The sequence below is a fragment of the Narcine bancroftii genome, chromosome 4 (genome assembly GCF_036971445.1).
Source record: "Narcine bancroftii isolate sNarBan1 chromosome 4, sNarBan1.hap1, whole genome shotgun sequence".
NCBI lineage: Eukaryota > Metazoa > Chordata > Chondrichthyes > Torpediniformes > Narcinidae > Narcine > Narcine bancroftii.
This window is the reverse complement of record NC_091472.1, coordinates 194,678,443-194,699,887: the sequence shown is the minus strand read 5'-3', so window position 1 is coordinate 194,699,887 and position 21,445 is coordinate 194,678,443. Positions and strand designations below refer to the sequence as shown.

Here is a 21,445-nt window from a genome sequence, read left to right as displayed (position 1 = left end):
GATACCCTTTCGGTCATTCTCCAGCAGACCACAACCTGGTGCAAGTCCTTTGACTGCAATCACCAGCAGCCCACAGCTTGCATGGGTTCCTCACCTTGAGTCACCAACAGCCTGCCATCTTGTGTTCTTCAGCCTCTGAGCCCCTTCCTGTTCTACCACCATGGTCACGGTCCCGAAGGCTCAACTCTTCTGCTTCTACGTCTCAAATGGGGGATGGTCTCCAGTTTTCTGGTGCCCTGCGACAGTCCTCTGCTTCCCTGGAGTCTGCAACCCCTCGTGACCACTGCCAAACATAGGTGCCACCACCTTGGGCCGAGATCTCATGGTCGTGGATTTTTAAAATAAAGCACCATCAGCTGTCTCTGTCAGTTGGACTAGGCAGTATAACCTTGCGGAAGAGCACTGTGTCTCTACTGCGTGGGTCCGTATCGGTGGTAGTGTTGCCGTTAAAGCTGCTCCAGCGGTGCCACCATGCCCAGGGTACATGCGGTTTACATGGATGGTTCCACATTTGGAAGCATTACTTTTCAGAAAGCATGTGTGATTGCCAGGGATGCTGTAAGCCCTTTTGGAGTGGAGTGTGTCCAGCTGACAACATCCTCCCTCAAGATCTGCAGACACCTACTATCATGGTATTCAGTATGGTCAGGGTCTGGAAAGGATCAGCAGTGTCAAGGTGGACAACTTTGTTACGCAAATTACCTGGTAACATCATACATCATGGAGCTGCCTTTGGCTTTGTCATCCATCATCCTCTAAGTATTTCCTTCTGGTTCCTTCTGGCTACCGCAATGGGAATTCTGCTCACAGGAAGAAAACAGACTGTGGAGGGCCAATTCTACCTAATAGGCTCTTCAAAGTGGTGGTCTGAGACAAAGAAGCAAATGGAATAGATTCAAAGTTGATGCATAACCTTTAACTACAGGAAGGAAAGGGAGGTTGGGCGAAAGGATACAAGTCTTTTGCCCGTGTTGTAATTTATTCATTGTGGTGGAGGGGTGTTGTTGACAAATGTATCAAATCATCAGAAAATTCTAACTTTCAGATGAAATTGAATCTCTTCCACTTGCAAACAGTCCTGAGGTATTTGGACTTCACCCAAACGCTGAGATTGGTTACTACACACAAGCAGCTCGCTCCATGTGGGGACATCTGATAGATCTGCAGCCTCAGACAGGTACCCAGCCTTCACTTCCCACATTACGAGGTGAAAGACTGTATTTCCATTAATATACATCACTGTGCCATTGTATAATATCTGCTGTAATTGAAATGTGGTTGAGTCCTCAGACGTCATGTGAGGTACACAGAGAAGCTCATTTACTATTTCCATTCCAATTCAGTTTCTGTAACCTGAAAATAAGCCATCATTTCACAATCCTATCCCTATACTGAGCTGTTTACTACCCCAGGAACCCAGAAATAATCCCACCCATTCTATGGCCAAGCCATTTCTGGACCCTGCTCAGTGTATCCCCAGAAACACTCCAAGACTTCCCCATCCCCAGGACTTCTTCACCCTCCAATTGATCCCCTGGATCCCATTCAAAAAGCCCCATCCAGGACCTCCCCACAACTTCCCCTGTTCACCACAACTCTGCTGCCCCATATATTTTTCTCTGCCCACCTTGTGTCTCAGGCCGTTGCTACCCCACACCCTGGCCCTACCTATTCTTTCTCTAGGATCTGCCTACTTTGTGCCCAACACCCTATTCTCTCTGCGCCTTTCTTCAAGCTTGCAGCTTTCCTGTACTCTGCCATTCTCTGTCTTTTACCCTCATCTTAATTTCTTACCAAAGGTTATGTTCAGGGTGGAGGACAGGACTCTGAATTTCAACCTAAAACTTAGACATCACTGCTTTCTTTTCCAGCTGTACTTCGCCTTCTCTAAGATGCTTTACTTTTTGGTAGCTCCACCTGATATCTCTCTCTTTTCACAGCAGACATTGTTACTAAGTTATTAGTTCTTTAACTACCTTTACTGGAGTTCTGTGCAGGCTTTTAACCTGAAAACCTTCGTCCATACACAAGTAGGTTCAGATGTACCATGTCCAAAATTAAATAAAAACCTTTTAAAAATATTTTATTTAGAAATTTAAAACCACAATAATAATTACATTACATTGACTTCAAAAGTTATTTCAAACACATACATGGAGGGGCATGCCATGAGGCATAGGTTGGAGATGTGAAGATACACCTGTCCTGACAAAATTAATTAAAACCCGAATGGAGAAACTTTTCTAAAAAATTGGTTATACTAAAACTTGTCTTAAACCTTACTTACAATGGCTATGAAAAAATCAAAAGCTCAAGCTGCAAAAAAAAACACTATTAAAGAGGTTAGTATGATTGAAGAAACAGGGCCTACCTTAGCGATAGATCCTGCCGACTTGCTTCCTCTCCCTCCGAGGGCAACCTGACAGATGATGGCTAAAGTCCATGTTACTCCAGCACCATTTCCCCAGGGAGCTAACGAAGATTGCGCTGGAATAAGGAAGAGAGTTTTTGAACCAACGTCACAGGAGCAATTATGCATGCGCAGGTCTCCTTGCATGTGTGCTACGGAAACAGCAGTTGTATACCAGACTATGGAGCCTGCTTAACCCGTGTCGGCTAGTGCCGCTAATCAGACTAGGGCAAAGCAAAAGGCCCCGTAAGCAAATTAAACAGATTACTACATCAACAGAAGAAAAAAGAATGGAAGAAGAGGAGCCTTTACAAGAATTGGAGGGAGAGGAATTGGTATATCGTGGACACAGGCCCCATTATGTACACATTATGCAAGAAGGTAAATTTGAAACCTCTCAAGCTACTGCTCAATCTGTAGATCCTTCAAATCAATTTACTATAATTTCAGAACAAATTAAATCACTGACTATTCGAATGAACCAACAATTTGTTTCTGTTAAGGCTGAATTTAATTCACAATTTGAATATATTAAAGATGAAATGACTACTATTAAAACTGATAGGGCAAAAGTTTGCTAAGGCTGTGGATAAGGTTAAAGTTCAGAAAATTTATGAGGATTTTCAAGACTGTCATCTTTTTTTTTAATTTTTTATTTTTCACACCATAAACCACATTAATCATGATACATACTTTTTCCTTTTCAAAAATATACAGTGCCATTTTCTCCCCCCCCCCCCTCCTCCCATCCCACCCTCCCTACCTCCCCCCTCCCGTCCATTTAAAGTACAAAATCTAGGATACATTAAACCAGTCAAACAATGTTGTCATTCAATAAAAATAAACAAGAAATTCCACTGAGTCAATTCTTTTCATTTCCTTCTCCTTTCGTTAATTTAGGTAGTGAATGTCCCCGGTAGGTTTTCGCTATTGTGTTTCATGTAAGGCTCCCATATTTGTTCAAATATTTCAATATTATTTCTTAAACTCTATGTTATTTTTTCTAATGGAATACATTTATTCATTTCTATATACCATTGTTGTATTTTCAAATTATCTTCCGATTTCCAGGTCGACATAATACATTTTTTTGCTACGGCTAGAGCTATCTTAACAAATCTTTTTTGTGCATCCTCCAAATCAATTCCAAATTCTTTGTTTTTTATGTTACTTAGTAGGAAGATCTCTGGATTCTTTGGTATACTGTTTTCTGTAATTTTATTTAATATTTGGTTTAGATCTTCCCAAAATTTTTCTACTTTCTCACATGTCCAGATTGCATGAATTGTTGTTCCCATTTCTTTTTTACATCGAAAACATCTATCAGATACTGTTGGGTCCCATTTATTTAACTTTTGAGGTGTAATGTATAGCCTGTGTATCCAGTTGTATTGTATCATACGTAACCTCGTATTTATTGTATTTCTCATCGTTCCAGAACATAACTTCTCCCATGTTTCCTTTTTTATCTTTATATTTAAATCTTGTTCCCATTTTTGTTTAGTTTTACCATTTGTTTCCTCATTCTCCTTTTCTTGCAGTTTAATATACATATTTGTTATAAATCTTTTGATTATCATTGTATCTGTAATCACATATTCAAAGTTACTTCCCTCTAGTAACCTCAGACTACTTCCTAATATGTCCTTCAAGTTGGATCTCAATTGGTAATATGCCAGCACTGTATCTTGAGTTATATTGTATTTATCTTTCATTTGTTCAAAGGATAATAATCTATTTCCTGAAAAACAATTTTCTATTCTTTTGATCCTTTTTTCTCCCATTCTCTAAAGGAAAAGTTATCTATTGTAAAAGGGAGTAACTTGTTTTGCGTCAATATTAGTTTTGGTAATTGATAATTTGTTTTATTTCTTTCTACATGAATCTTCTTCCAAATATTGAGTAGATGATGTAATACTGGAGAACTTCTATATTGTACCAATTTTTCATCCCATTTATATAATATGTGTTCAGGTATCTTTTCCCCTATTTTATCTAATTCTAATCTAGTCCAATCTGGCTTTTCCCTTGTTTGATAAAAATCTGATAGGTATCTTAATTGTGCGGCTCTATAATAATTTTTAAAGTTTGGCAGTTGTAAGCCTCCTTGTTTATACCATTCTTTCTTTTTCAATCTTTTTATTATTATTATAATTTATAAACACATACAGTTCAAAGAGATATAAAAAAATACATAGTAAGTAATGAATTAATACAGAGATATTAAACAGTAATATTACAGAATAAAAATATATCATAAAAAAAAAATTTTGATCAGTTTAGGGTGTGAATTATCTCTAAAAAAAAAGATATAATTAATAACAATATATGAAAAAAGAGAAAAAAAAACCCCAAAAAAGAAGAAAAAACAAATCTGAATTTAAAAAAAACTTTAAAAAAAACTTTAAAAAAAACCTACAGATATAGCTAAACCACGCCGATCACTCCGATCTCATCTTACAGCCCAATTATCATACATAATCATAGAAAGAAAACAGAGCCAGATCAACTCACCACAAATGAAAATATTGAATAAATGGTCGCCAGGTTAACTCAAACTTAGAAGGGGATTCATAGACAGAGTTTCTAATTTTCTCTAAATTTAAACATAGTATGGTTTGGGTAAACCATTGGAAAACAGTGGGAGGATTTACCTCTTTCCAATTTAATAGTATAGATCTTCTAGCCATTAGTGTAAGAAAAGCAATCATACGATCCGCAGGAAGAGATAAATAAGTCAAATCTATCATAGGTAATCCAAAAATTGCAGTAATGGGATGATAATATGATTTACCTCGATCTCATTTCTTTCGATATTTGCAGATTAGGAGTTTCTTAGTTTCGACTTTACCCTCTTTTCCCAATCGGGAGACTAAGACTGTTTTAGAGGATATACTATATTCAAAATTCCCTCCAAAAGGTGTGATATCTAAATTATATAATATAATTACAAAAATAAATTCTGGGACTTTTGAAAAGTTTAAAAATGATTGGGAAAGAGAACTCAACCTTCATATTTCTAATGAAAATTGGAATAAAATTCTGTGACTGGTAAACTCTTCTTCTCTATGTGCAAAACATTCACTAATACAGTTTAAAGTTGTTCATAGAGCTCATATGTCTAAAGATAAACTCCATCGCTTTTATTCTCATATTGATCCTATATGTGATAAATGTCAATTGGAAATAGCTTCCCTTACACATATGTTTTGGTCCTGTCCCTCTTTACAGAATTATTGGAAGGAAATTTTTTCCATTATATCTACTGTTTTGAATATTGTTTATACCATTCTGTTAATTTATCTAGTGCTATCCTTGGTTTCCCCCCTTTCCATAAAAATTTCCTTATTATTTTCTTTAACTCCTTGAAGAATTTCTCTGTCAGGTGTATTGGCAATGCCTGAAATAGGTATAATATCCTTGGAAAAATGTTCATTTTAATACAGTTTATCCTTCCTATTAGTGTTAGTGGTAAATCTTTCTAATGCTCTAAATCGTCCTGTAATTTTTTCATCAGTGGATAATAATTGAGTTTATATAGTTGGCCGAGGTTTTTATTTATTTGTATACCTAGGTATCTTATTGCTTGCATTTGCCATCTGAATGGTGATTCCTTCTTAAATTTTGAGAAATCCGCATTATTCATAGGCATTGCTTCACTTTTATTTACGTTAATCTTGTAACCCGACACTTCTCCATATTCCTTCAATTTCTTATATAATTCTTTTATTGATAGTTCTGGTTCTGTTAAGTATACTATAACATCATCCGCAAATAAACTGATTTTATATTCCCTGCCTTTTATTTTTATCCATTTTATATTATTTTCTGTTCTTATCAATTCTGCTAGTGGTTCTATAGCTAACGCGAACAATAAAGGTGATAGTGGGCATCCCTGCCGTGTTGACCTACTTAAGTTAAATTGCTTTGATACATATCCATTTACTGTCACTTTCGTCAATGGTCCTTTATATAATGCTTTAATCCAATTAATATACCACTGAAGAGGTACTGGGCTTCTCCTCCAGGAAAAAAAAGGACTGGTTTGACGAAAACAACCAGGAAATCCAGGAGCTGCTGGCAAAGAAGCGAGCTGCCCACCAGGCTCACCTTACAAAGCCATCCTGTCCAGAGAAGAAACAAGCCTTCCGTCGCGCATGCAGCCATCTTCAGCGCAAACTCCGGGAGATCCAAAATGAGTGGTGGACTAGCCTCGCCAAGCGAACCCAGCTCAGCGCGGACATTGGCGATTTCAGGGGTTTCTACGAGGCTCTAAAGGCTGTGTACGGCCCCTCACCCCAAGTCCAAAGCCCGCTGCGCAGCTCAGACGGCAAAGTCCTCCTCAGCGACAAGATCTCCATCCTCAACCGATGGTCAGAACACTTCCAATCGCTTTTCAGTGCCAACCGCTCAGTCCAAGATTCCGCCCTGCTCCAGCTCCCTCAACAGCCCCTAAGGCTAGAGCTGGATGAGGTCCTCACCCAGGATGAGACATATAAGGCAATCGAACAACTGAAAAGTGGCAAAGCAGCAGGTATGGATGGAAACCCCCCAGAGGTCTGGAAGGCTGGCGGCAAAACTCTGCATGTCAAACTGCATGAGTTTTTCAAGCTTTGTTGAGACCAAGGAAAACTGCCTCAGGACCTTCGTGATGCCACCATCATCACCCTGTACAAAAACAAAGGCGAGAAATCAGACTGCTCAAACTACAGGGGAATCACGCTGCTTTCCATTGCAGGCAAAATCTTCGCTAGGATTCTCCTAAATAGAATAATACCCAGTGTCGCCGAGAATATTCTCCCAGAATCACAGTGCGGCTTTCGCGCAAACAGAGGAACTACTGACATGGTTTTTGCCCTCAGACAGCTCCAAGAAAAGAGCAGAGAACAAAACAAAGGACTCTACATCACCTTCGTTGACCTCACCAAAGCCTTCGACACCGTGAGCAGGAAAGGGCTTTGGCAAATACTAGAGCGCATCGGATGCCCCCCAAAGTTCCTCAACATGATTATCCAACTACACGAAAACCAATAAGGTCGGGTCAGATACAGCAATGAGCTCTCTGAACCCTTCTCCATTAACAATGGCGTGAAGCAAGGCTGTGTTCTCGCACCAACCCTCTTTTCAATCTTCTTCAGCGTGATGCTGAACCAAGCCATGAAAGACCTCAACAATGAAGACGCTGTTTACATCCGGTACCGCACGGATGGCAGTCTCTTCAATCTGAGGCGCCTGCAAGCTCACACCAAGACACAAGAGAAACTTGTCCGTGAACTACTCTTTGCAGACGATGCCACTGTAGTTGCCCATTCAGAGCTAGCTCTTCAGCGCTTGACGTCCTGTTTTGAGGAAACTGCCAAAATGTTTGGCCTGGAAGTCAGCCTGAAGAAAACTGAGGTCTTCCATCAGCCAGCTCCCCACCATGACTACCAGCCCCCCCACTTCTCCATTGGGCACACAAAACTCAAAACGGTCAACCAGTTTACCTATCTCGGCTGCACCATTTCATCAGATGCAAGGATCGACAACGAGATAGACAACAGACTCGCCAAGGCAAATAGCGCCTTTGGAAGACTACACAAAAAAGTCTGGAAAAACAACCAACTGAAAAACCTCACAAAGATAAGCGTATACAGAGCCGTTGTCATACCCACACTCCTGTTCGGCTCCGAATCATGGGTCCTCTACCAGCATCACCTACGGCTCCTAGAATGCTTCCACCAGCGTTGTCTCCGCTCCATCCTCAACATTCATTGGAGCGCTTTCATCCCTAACGTTGAAGTACTCGAGCTGGCAGAGGTCGACAGCATCGAGTCCACGCTGCTGAAGATCCAGCTGTGCTGGGTGGGTCACGTCTCCAGAATGGAGGACCATCGCCTTCCCAAGATCGTGTTATATGGTGAGCTCTCCACTGGCCACCGTGACAGAGGTGCACCAAAGAAAAGTAACAAGGACTGCCTAAAGAAATCTCTTGGTGCCTGCCACATTGACCACCACCAGTGGGCTGATATCGCCTCAAACCGTGCATCTTGGCGCCTCACAGTTTGGCGGGCAGCAACCTCCTTTGAAGAAGTCTGCAGAGCCCACCTCACTGACAAAAGGCAAAGGAGGAAAAACCCAACACTCAACCCCAACCAACCAATTTTCCCCTGCAACCGCTGCAACTGTGTCTGCCTGTCCCGCATTGGACTTGTCAGCCACAAACGTGCCTGCAGCTGACGTTGACATTTACCCTCTCCATAAATCTTCGTCCGCGAAGCCAAGCCAAAGAAGAAGATACTTCTCTGGTAAACTAAATTTTTGCAATACTTTGAATAAATAATTCCATTCTACTCTGTCAAAGGCCTTCTCTGTGTCTAAAGCAACTGCTACTGTTGGCGCTTTACTCCCTTCTACTGCATGAATTAAGTTAATAAATTTACAAATATTGTCTGTTGTGCGTCTTTTTTTAATAAATCCAGTTTGGTCTAAATTTACCATTTTCGGTACATACTCTGCTAATCTGTTTGCTAATAGTTTAGCTATTATCATATAATCTGTGTTAAGTAAAGATATTGGTCTATATGACGCTGGTGCGAGTGGATCTTTCCCTTGCTTTAGTATTACTGTAATTATTGCTGTTTTACATGAATCTGGTAAGCTTTGTGTTTTATCAATCTGGTTGATTACTTCCAGGAGGGGAGGAATTAATAAATCTTTAAATGTTTTATAGAATTCTATTGGGAATCCATCCTCTCCTGGTGTCTTATTATTTGGTAATTTTTTTATTATCTCTTGTATTTCTACTATCCCAAATAGTTCTGTTAATTTATTTTGTTCCTCTATTTGTAGTTTTGGTAGTTCAATTTTAGTTAGAAATTCATCTATTTTCCCTTCTTTCCCTTCGTTTTCAGTTTGGTATAATTGTTCATAGAATTCTCAAAGTTTTCCTTGATCTCCTTTGGATTATATGTGATTTGTTTGTCTTTTTTCCTTGATGTCAATACCATTTTCTTAGCTTGTTCTGTCTTAAGCTGCCATGCTAGAATTTTGTGCGTTTTTTCCCCTAGTTCATAATATTTCTGTTTTGTCTTCATTATATTCTTCTCCACCTTATATGTTTGTTGTGTTTCATATTTTATTTTTTTATCTGCCAATTCTCTTCTTTTAGTTGTATCTTCCTTCATTGCTAATTCTTTTTCTATATTTACAATTTCCCTTTCCAACTGCTCTGTTTCCTGATTATAGACCTTCTTCATCTTGGTTACATAACTTATTATTTGCCCTCTAATGAAAGCTTTCATTGCATCCCATAGTATAAACTTATCTTTCACTGATTCCGTGTTTATTTCAAAATACATTTTAATTTGTCTTTCAATGAATTCTCTAAAATCCTGCCTTTTGAGTAACATGGAGTTTAATCTCCATCTATACATTCTTGGAGGGATGTCCTCTAACTTTACTGTCAATATTAAGGGTGAATGGTCCGATAATATTCTACCTTTATATTCTGTTTTTCTTACTCTATCTTGCATATGAGCTGATAACAAAAATAGGTCTATTCTTGAGTATGTTTTATGTCTAGCCAAGTAATATGAATATTCCTTTTCCTTTGGGTGTTGTTTCCTCCATATATCCAAAAGTTGCATTTCTTCCATCGATTTAATTATAAATCTGGTTACTTTGTTCTTTCTGTTAATTTTTTTCCCAGTTTTGTCCAAATTTGAATCCAAATTCAGGTTGAAGTCCCCTCCTATTAATATGTTCCCTTGCGTATCTGCTATCTTCAAAAAAATATCTTGCATAAACTTTTGATCTTCTTCGTTAGGTGAATGTACATTGAGTAGATTCCAAAACTCCAAATATATCTGACATTTTATCATTACATATCTCCCTGCTGGATCTATTATTTCCTCTTCTATTTTAATTGGCACATTTTTACTAATTAATATAGCTACTCCTCTTGCTTTTGAATTATATGATGCTGCTGTTACGTGTCCTACCCAATCTCTCTTTAATTTCTTGTGCTCCAATTCAGTTAAATGTGTTTCTTGCACAAATGCTATATCAATTTTTTCTTTTTTCAGTAAATTTAGCAGTTTCTTCCTTTTAATTTGGTTATGTATTCCGTTAATATTTAAAGTCATATAGTTCAGCATAGCCATTTTATACTTTGTTTATCTTCCCTTTTCGTTTCTCCATCATTACCTTTCCTTCTTATCCATTTCTGCTTTCTTGTTTTGAACACTTTATAAGACAACATTTCTAAAACATCAAACATTTTCCCTATTCTCCTATTTAAAACTTCTTTAACCCCAATCTCCCCTCCCCCTCCTGAGTTGTCCTTTATCCCTTGTCGGACAACCACATCTCCCCTCTCCATTTGGATTTGCGAATTCACTCGCAAATGTCAGCTGATTTTGCAGTGACCGTAACTCCTCCCCACCCAGCCCCCCCTGAAAAGATTTCAATTTTCATATGTAACAAATGTCACTCTCTTAATTCCCTCCTTATTCCCTCTATTCCATTTCTCTCCCTTATTAATTCTTGTCTATATTCTATATATTTTCCTCTAAATACGGATACATTCATGTATGCACACTATATATATATATACAACACACATATACCACTTTACACACATACATATAGATTGTGGTCATTTTTACTCTTATTACATGTCTTCATCTCTCTGTTTGTTTTGTAGTTGTTCTGCAAATTTCCTTGCTTCCTCTGGATCCGAGAATAGTCTGTTTTGTTGCCCTGGAATAATTATTTTAAGTACCGCTGGGTACCTTAACATAAATTTATATCCTTTTTTCCATAAGATCGTTTTCGTTGTATTGAACTCCTTCCTCTTCTTCAGGAGTTCAAAACTTATGTCTGGATAGAAAAAAAATTTTTGACCTTTATATTCCAGTGGCTTTTTGTCCTCTCTTACTTTCTTCATTGCTTTCTCCAATATATTTTCTCTTGTTGTATATCTTAAGAATTTTACTAAAATGGATCTTGGTTTTTGCTGCGGTTGTGGTTTCGGGGCTAAAGTTCTATGTGCCCTCTCTATTTCCATTTCTTCCTGTAATTCTGGTCTTCCCAGGACCCTGGGGATCCAATCTTTTATAAATTCTCTCATATTCTTGCCTTCTTCATCTTCCTTAAGGCCCACTATCTTTATATTATTTCTTCTATTATAGTTTTCTATCATATCTATCTTCTGAGCTAACAGCTCCTGTGCTTCTTTAGCTTTTTTTAGCTTTTTCATTAGATTCTTCTAATTTCTCTTTTAAGTCTTTTACTTCCATATCTACAAATGTTTCTCGTTTTTCCATATTTTCCATTCTTTTTGCCAATTCTGATATGGCCACTTCCATTTTATTCATTCTTTCTTCTGCATTCTTAATTCTTCTTTTTATCTCATCAAATTTTTGTAATTGCCATTCTTTCACTGATTCCATATATTCTTTAAAAAAAGATACATCCATTGTCTTGCCTTTCTCTTCTTCTTCCACTTCTTTCTGTTCTTCTTCTTCTTCTTCCTCTGGATTGACCATCTGTTGTTTCCTTGTTTTCTTTTTACCCTCTTCTTTCTTGTTGTTGTTATTGTCTGTGTTCTGCACCTGCTGCTGTGCTGCAGGTGTCTCTCTCAGCTGTGGAGATCGACTCCGCAGCTGTTCCCCCCTCCTGTCAGTGTGTTTTATTTCATGCGCATCGTGCATGCGCGACTCCTCGCGCATGCGCGGTTGCGCACTTTTACTCGGCTCTGCGAGCCATTTTTGTAGTCCCGAGCCCGGGACCTCCACTGACCTGTGGGAGCGGGCCTCTCTCTCCGCGGCGGGCCTCTTCGGACAGGTAAGGCCTTCACCTTCTTCTTCCGACGTCTTTCCTTCTTCTTTTCTTCCCGTTGTTTTTGGTTTTTCTTTCTTCGCTGCCATTGTCTTCACACTTTTACTTTCACTTTGTTTTGGTTTTTAAGTTTGTGCCTTTGTTTTTTCTCTATCTTTTTTTAACTTTTCTGGAGAGGGCTGGAGTTCCCCAACCGGCCACTACTCCATCACATGACTCTCCCCTCCAAGACTGTCATCTTGATGTAGAACAATGTAAAGATACAGTTAATAAAATGGAAGACTCTTTTACAGCTTGTGAAGTTCAAAGGAACGATCTTTTACAGAAAATTGATGTATTGGAGAATCAAAGTCATAGAAATAATGTAAAAATTGTTGGGTTGCGTGAAGATTTTGAAGGTCCTAATCCAGTAGTTTTTTCAAAAATGGATTCCTGTAGTTTTAGGTCCTGAAAACTTTCCTAATAGACTGGAACTTGATAGATATTAGAAAGAAATGGTTTCCAGGACAGACAATATGCTCTATCTTATTTAGATGCTTATGTTATCAAGACAAACAAATGATATAAAGATTGGCAATCCAAAATGCTAGGAAACAACAAGGTTCTTTAATGATTGGGAATAGCAGAATATTTTTCTATGCAGATTTGAGTATGACTATTATTAAGAGAAGGAAAGAATTTAATCTGGCAAAATCTATTCAATGGAAAAAAGGATCCAAATTCGCCTTTTGATACCCAGCTGTACTTAAAGTCTTTTATGGAGAATTTCAATCACAGTTTTTTACTGATGAAGATGAAGCTTTGGTGCTTGCTTATTCATTGCCAAATAATAAACAATATGGTACTCAAAGTTATCCCGTTCAACAATCTAAATTGAATCGAGATAAACTAAGAGATGAATCTTAGATGTTGGAGCGTCAAGAATTGATTGGGATTGATGATGATCAAGTGAACAAAGAAGTTTACCACACCTGATGGACTGATAAATATGTTTTTATTTATATTCTGTCCAGGGGGTCGGACATTTTGTCCTCTCCTTCTGAAGCCGGGTGCTACTTAGTGGCAAAGGCAGCTTCCCATATAATAGAGGGAAGTAGTACTATTCTCTTTAAATCCATATATTTGGTTTTTTTTAATCTTATTTCTTTTTAAGGGTCTCCTACATTTCTTTAATAGGAGATCTTATTCTTAGAAACTGCTGTGGAGTTGAGTTCTACCTGGATGGGTGGCGAGAGTCATGTATTTTTAGATAAATAAATAGGGTGGTGAATAATTTGAACTTTGTAACTTATAATGTGAATAGGCTTAATAACCAAATTAAGAGGAATAAAGTTTTAGCTTATATTAAAAAGTTGAAAGTTGATAATGCTTTTTTTTAATAGACTCACTTAATTGAGAAAGAACATCAAAAATTAAAAAAGGAATGGGTTGGTCAAATTATAGCTTCATCTTTTAATTCTAAAGCAAAAGGAGTTGCTATTTTAATTAATAAGAAGTTACCTTTTAAATTGCAATCTACTGTTATTGATTCTGCAGGAAGGTTTGTTTTAGTGAATTATCAAGTTTGTTTGGAAATTTGGATGCTTATGAATATTTATGCATCTAATGTAGATGATGAGAAATTTATTCAGGATTCTTTTCTTTATCTTGTAGAAGTATATGATGAGTGGTGATTTAAATTGTTGTTTAGGTCCATTTTTGGATAAATCACAAAAATCAATAACTTAAACAAAATCTGCAAAAATAATTTTAACTTTGATGAAAGATTTGAATTTAGTTGATATTTGGAGAAAATGAAATCCGAAGGAACAGGATTATTTATTTTATTCTTTCAGGTTTTATTCTTATTCTCGAATAGATTTCTTCTTAATTTCAGCTCAATACAAGGACAAGTTATGCATGCAGAATACGGCTAGGATTTTATCAGATCATTCATCTCTATTGATCTCATGTTTCGAAGATTAATTCAACTTATAGATGGAGGTTTAATTCTTCATTGTTAAGAAATCAAATTCAGGAATATTTAGCTATTAATATTGATTCAGTTGATAATAAATTTGTTTTATGGGATGCTTTAAAAGCTTATTTGAGAGGTCAAATAATGTTTTTCTACTAAAATAAGAAAGATTATCTTAAAGAAGATAAATTGAAAAAAGAAATAGAGATTTTAGAGAAAGGTTTGCAGAGAGACCCATCTGAAAGGAAAAAGATAGATTTAATAAATAAGAAAATGAATTATAATTCAGTACAGGCATATAGAACAGAGAAAATAATTCAGAGAACTAGATAGAAATATTATGAATTGGGGAGAGAGCTCATAAGGTATTGGCTTGGCAACTGAAGACTGAACAGGCTTCAAGAACTATTAATGCTATTAAAAGAAATTCAAAAATTACATAAACCTCAAGATATAAATGATTCCTTTAGAGATTTTTTAATTCTAATTTATATACATCTTAATCCAATAATGATGAAGTAAAGATTAATACTATTTTTATCTGAAGTCCATCTTCCTTCTTGCCAAGATGGTGAAGATTTAGATTCCCCATTTATTAATGCTCTTAATATTATGCAAAATGGTAGGTCTCCAGGTGAAGATGCCTTTCCATCTGAATTTTATAAGAAATGTAAAGATTTGTTAATATATTCATTAATGGAGTTATTGAAATAAGCAATAGAAGACCATTCTTTACTGGAGTCTTTTTCTAATGCAATTTATAACAGTAATACTTAAGAAATATAGAGATTTGTTAAAGACTGAATCTTATAGATTAATTTCATTATTAAATGTTGATTATAAAATTGTAGCTAAACTTTTTGAAAATAGGTTTGACTAAATATTTACAAAATTTAATTCATTTAGATTAATCAGGATTTGTTAAAAAATTGTATTTTGCAGATAATATTTCTAAGTTAATTAGTTTAGATTTAGCAATGGTTTTATAAGATGCTGAAAAGGCATTTGATAGATTGGAATGGGTTTTTTTTATTTAAGGTGTTATAAAACTTTGGATTTGGATCATAGTGTTGGTATTACATAGTATCATAGTTCATAGTGTTTATTAGTTGTATTAAAACTTTATATAAAAATCCTTGTGCTAAAGTGGTGACAAATGGAAAATATCTTCTGCCTTTTCATTAACTAGATCAACTAGACAAGGATGTCCTTTGTCTCCAGCTTTATTTGTTTTAGCAAATGAACCTTTAGTACAATTAATAAGACAAGATATTAATATTAAAATAATTAAAGTTAATACTGATGAATTGAAAATTAAGTTATTTGCTGATGATGTTTTGATTTATATAACAGAACTTTTGTTATGAACACAAATTCTTTGTGTTCATTGTATACAAGATTAAAAGAATATGGTGAAATATCAGGTTATAAAATTATTATAAAATTAATAATTAATAAAATTTTTGGAATAAAGGTGAAATTATGCCTTTGGTTGAGGGTGATTATATTCAATTTTTAAAAGATTGTTCAATTTAGGTGGTCAGATAATGGAATTAAATATTCAGGCATTAAAACTGATAAAAATTTGGATAAGTTATATATTGAATTATTTACCATTATTTAACAAAATTAAAGAGGATTTGAATAGCTGGAATAATTTGCCTATAACTGTAATAGGTAGAGTGAATTGTATTAAACTGAATATTTTTCTAAGGATTCAATATCTTTTTCAATCTATTCATTGTATTAAATCTCAAAAAATTTTAAGGATTTAAATTTAATAATTAAGAAATTTTTGTGAAAAGGGAAAATGGTAGAATATGTTTGGAGAAATTAACTTGGAAATTTGAATTATGAGGTTTACAACTTCCACATTTTCAAAATTAATATAAAGCTGCTCAGTTGATATTTATTAATAGAATGTTTGACTTAGATAAATCTTTAATGTGGGCTAAGATAGAATTAACTAAAATAGATGAAAATCCACACAAGAATTTATTTATAAATGGAATACTAAATTATTAATTCATAATAAGGACCTGCCAATACTGAAATATTTAATTGAATTATGGAATAAAATAGATTGAGATAGGTGAGAAAGGTATGATTTCATGTACCACACATTTATATCAAAATAATCTCTTTCTTTTTACTGTTAATAATCAATTTCTAAAGATACAGAATAAAATATGAAGCTGGTTATTTTATTTCTTTTCAATGAATGGAAGAAAAATATAATTTTACAAATAATACCTGTTTTGTTATTTTCAAGTAAAAGCCTTTTTAATTGATAAATTAGGTCAAAGTTTAAGATTACCTAGACAGTGTGCAGTAGACATTTTGTTTACTAAAGGAGGTATAAATAAATTTATTTCAGAAGAGTATAAATTACTTCAAAGGAAAATGTCCAAATCAGGTATTCATAAATCAAGATTAAAGTAGGAAACTGATTTAAGGAAAACAATAGATCAAAATGATTGGAGAATGTTATATAAAGATAACATGACCAAAATTATTAGTGTAAGATATAGATTAGTACAATATAATTTTTTGTATCAATTATATTTAACATCTCAAAAATTAAAAAGATTTTATTTAATATCTTCAGTTATGTTTTAAATGTGATAAAGAGATAGGTTCTTTTTTTTCATTTGACTTGGCAGTGTATTAAGGTTGTCATTTTGGATACAAATTTAAGTATTTTTGGAGAAAATATTAAAGGTTAAACTTCTGTTAGATCCAATGTTATTTTTGTTGGGAAACATTAAGATGTTTAGTTAAAAATTAAGGTTAACTAAGTGTAAAATTAAATTTTTATGATTAATTTTAGCTGTTTCAAGGAAATGTGTAGCTATTACTTGGAACTCGGATATGGATTTGGGGATGCAAAGATGGGATATTGAAATGAGATCTTGTATTCCTCTTGAAAAAAATAACAGTTCACATGATAAATTTCACTTTTTTTAAAAATATGGACCCGCCATAATGAGTAAGTTGGCTAAACTGTAGGTAGAGCGAGGGGCTAATATAGTGTAGTCGGGCTTTGCAACATGATGGGAAAACAGCAGAAGAAATAATTTAGCAAAAAACAAAATATGTCAGAGCAATGAAGGTGGCAGCAGCATCTGAATGAACAATAGAGCACTTGTTGATACACACCTGCATTGATTAGCACCCGGAGACTTCACATATGTGAGAAACTAGCTTAGTATTGATAAACTGCAGTCTTATGGTTGGTAAAATATTATACAGCAAGTGTACTAACTTAGAGATATTTTGTATATACGAGGAACTAACTATTGAATATTAAAAGATAAGGTATTTTATGATTGGTATAACATTATTCAGTATGCTACAGATCAGGATAGCTGTTCAGGGGGACTTTTGTCATTGACTCCTGAATGGCATTTCAGTAGTAGCAGTGAATGAAAGTAACCCAATCTGTAGATTAAAGAATAATCCAACCAAGACTGTAGTTGAAGTCAGTCATTTTGTGCGAGCACCCTGCGGACCTGGAATCCACATTTGGTTTATCACAACAATATCTACAACGTGTTGGTTTGACAATTTAAGCTCTGATGATTGTTCTCGGTTTCATAGCAGTTGATTTGAATTATATATCCATTTGATAATCTCCTTTTCTTCTTTATTTCTTAGGGGTGGGAGTGTGCAATAGGGCGGGAGGGGAAAAATTAGGTTTATATACCAATGTATTTTCTTATATATATAATTCATTATTAATTGAAATGTATTGTGGGTTTAAATTTTTAAATAAAATAGTTAAAAAGTTATACATGAGGTCTATATTAGCCCCCCTCCCCAAAATCCCCTAAAAAGAAAATAGAAAATGAAGGACTGGAGAATGCCAAGGGAATCGATCATTTATATCTTAGTCTAATATTGGAGGCAACCAAGAAATTAGGTCTTCAGAGAGTCTATTAAACACACAAACCTGCATTTTATAAATATGGGTGTCATATTTTCCAAAATAATGATATTTGTTTTGTAAACGCTAAGTAATTTGCTCAAGTGGTATACAGCTATGAAGTCCTGCATGCCATCTTTCCATACCTAAATCTGTATCTGACTTCCATGATATTCCTATATATTTACTAGAAACTGCAATAGAAATTTGTAGAAATTCAATTTGATACATAGTTAATTTTAATTTAGGTCTTATGATCTTAATATTACTCAATAAAATAACATCAGATCCTGTGGGAACTTGACCCCTGTAATTTGTTCCCAAACATTACCAACTTCCAGCCAAAAATATTTAACTTTAGGACACTGCCAAGTCGAATGCAAAAATGATCTAATGTCTTATCCACACCTAAAACATAAATCTGATATAGCTGTATTATAATCTGTTTAGTTATAAAATATCATATTAAATTAATTATATTGAACTAACCTATACTTAACATTTATAATTTTTGTCATATTATTCTTACATGACTCCTTCCAATCTTTCTCATTTATTTATCTGTTTAGATCCACTTCCCATCTTAATCTTGATTTATGCACCCCAATTTTGGGGGTTTTTCTTTGAAGCAAATTCTACATTATAGAAATACATTTATTTACATTACTATTGCAAATCAATAATTCAAAATCACTCCAGCTAGGTATCAACAAATCCAGACCTATTTTATTATTCAAAAATGCCTTAACTTGATAATAGCAAAGGAAAGTATTATTAGGCACATTAAATTTATTTTTCATTCAATCAAATGTTATATATCTTACAGTTTCAAAACAGTCCTCAATCCTCTCAATACCCATTCACATCCAAGTCCTCAAAAGTTGATTATCTATAGAAAATGGAATAATGGGCATTTTTGTGAAACTAAACCTTTCATACCTATTTCATAATCAATCTTATTCCATAATTCAATCAAGTGTTTCAAAATAGGTGTTTCCCTATTTCCTACCAACAATTTAGAATTCCATTGATAGATAAAATCCTGTAAATCACTATCAATCCGAATACCTAAATATTTAATTCCAGCATCTGGCCACCTAAATTTAGTAGCCATTTTACATTGAGTAGTCACTAAAGGCATAATTTCACTTTTCTCCCAATTAATTTTATACCCAGATATTTCCCCATATTCTTCCAATCGTTCATTAATCGAGACAAAGAATTTATAGGATCAGCAAGTAAATTAATTTTATATTCCTCTTGATTAACTTTTATACCCTTAAAGTCTTGTCTTATAAGCTCCACTAAGGGTTCTATCACTAAAATAAACAAGGCAAGTAATAAATGCCAGCCCTGCCAAATCGATCTTGTTAATTGAAAATAAGTAGTAAATTTTCCAATAGTCACCACGCTTCCACAAGACTTTTTTATATAAGGCTTTAACCTAATGTATAAATGTCAACCCAAAACCAGACTTTTAACAAAAAATCCCATTCTAATCTCTTGAAAGCTTTCTCTGCATCCAAGGCTACTGCCACACTTAAATCATCTCTTTCCGGAGCTAAATTAATTAGGCAAATCAATCTAGTGTGGCGACTCACCACAAGGCAGGTGAACCACCCCACTTGTAAGCCACACGGTGGGGCAGCCAGCCAAAATGGCGCCAACGGGGGTTTCCCTTCCTTCAGGGAAGTGGTTCAGAAACCTGCGCTGTGGGACCACGTGATGCCCAGATGACGTCAGCGCCCTCCAGTGCAGCTCTCAGCCAGGTCCGGGCTGGGAGTATAAGTGCAGCCCAGCAGCCTGAAATAAACTAGTCTGCTCACTGAGCTCAACCTGTCTGGTTGTGTGTGTTATTGCAGGAGCAGTGTAGCCGCCACTACAATTGGTGACCCCGACTGGTTCAAATGTCTTTGAACCCATCATGAGTGAGCCTGAGATCAGCGCTATAGCCGTAAAGCTGCCTGAATTCTGGGTTCAGGAGCCAGATACCTAGTTCGGCCACGCGAAGGCCCAGTTTCACCTCAACCGGATTTTGTCCAACACAACCAAATTCCACTATGTGGTCACTGCCCTGGACCAGGCCACCGCCAGACGTGAGCTGCACCTTGTTCAGCACCCACCTGCCGAGGACAAGTACGAGACCATCAAGCAAGTGCTTACTGGGTCCCTTGGACTATCCAGACACCGGCGAGCCGCTCGGGTGCTGCATCTCGACGCCCTGGAGGAAGGTCCCGAATGGAACTCATGCTCGTGGGTGAGCACACCAACTGCCCACTTTTCGAGCGCATCTTCCTTGAACATTTGCCTGGGGTCATCCACCCACTGCTAGTTCAGGAGAGCTTTAACCTGAGAAAGGTCGCCCAGAAGGCTCAAGAGGTATGGCTCGCACGATTCTCAGAAGGCTCAGTGGTCCAGCAAGTCATGAGCCACGGACACAACAACCCCAAGCCCGCCCCTAGCGCTGCGGTAGAGCACCTGGCCCCTGAAGGGTCCCCCAAGACGCTCGCTTGGAACCCAGAAGCCTGCACCGCATTCGACACCACCAAGGACACCCTAGTGAAGGCCGCCATGCTCGCCCACCCACACACCGACCCGCATATGGCACTCTCTGTCGATGCCTCTGCCACAACCATCGGTGCTGTCCTGGAGCAGCAGGTGAATGGACATTGAAAGCTGCTGACATTCTTCAACCGCCTGCTCCACCCGCTGGAACGCAAGTATAGTGCCTTTGACCGCGATTTACTGGGCATGTACCTGGTAGTGCAGCATTTCTGCTATTTTTTTGAAGGGAGGACTTCTACCATTTTCACAGACCACAAACCCCTCACCCAAATTCTTGTGATAGCAAAGGATCCCAGGTCGGCCCTCCAGCAGTGTCACCTCTCCTTCGTGTTGGAGTTTACCACCGACATTCGGCACAAGGCGGGGAAGGACAATGTGATTGCCGATGCACTCTCGCGACCAGCCATCTGCGCGCTACACCCGGCCTCAACTTCGACGAGCTTGCCCGGGACTAGGAAGTGGATGAGGAGACCAGGGCCTTCAAGACCGCCATCACAGGCCTGCGGTTCCGAGACCTTCCGACTCCGAGCGGTGAAGGCACCATCCTGTGCGATATCTCCATGGGCACCCCACGGCAGTGGCGCAGGCAGGTCTTCCATCACATCCACGACCTTTCACATCCGTCCATCAGGTCCACTGTCCAGATGGTGGTAGAACAGTTCGTAAGGCATCTGCGGAAGCAGATCGCAGGCTGGGCCAGGAGATACACCCATTGCCAGATGTCCAAGGTCTGTACGGGCGCCCTGGTGTGCTCTCAGCCAGGTCT

General features: G+C 36.9%; 1 protein-coding gene across 3 annotated transcripts in view; it reads left to right on the top strand.

Annotated features, from left to right (window-relative positions):
- Positions 1-21,445, top strand: part of dnah10 (dynein axonemal heavy chain 10) — a 677,292-nt gene that overhangs the window by 605,718 nt on the left and 50,129 nt on the right. For all 3 annotated transcript variants that reach the window (XM_069933473.1, XM_069933472.1, XM_069933474.1), the window contains one exon: positions 1,046-1,177. In XM_069933473.1, coding sequence (XP_069789574.1) covers positions 1,046-1,177 — 132 coding nt within the window. The remainder of the gene's footprint in view (positions 1-1,045; positions 1,178-21,445) is intronic.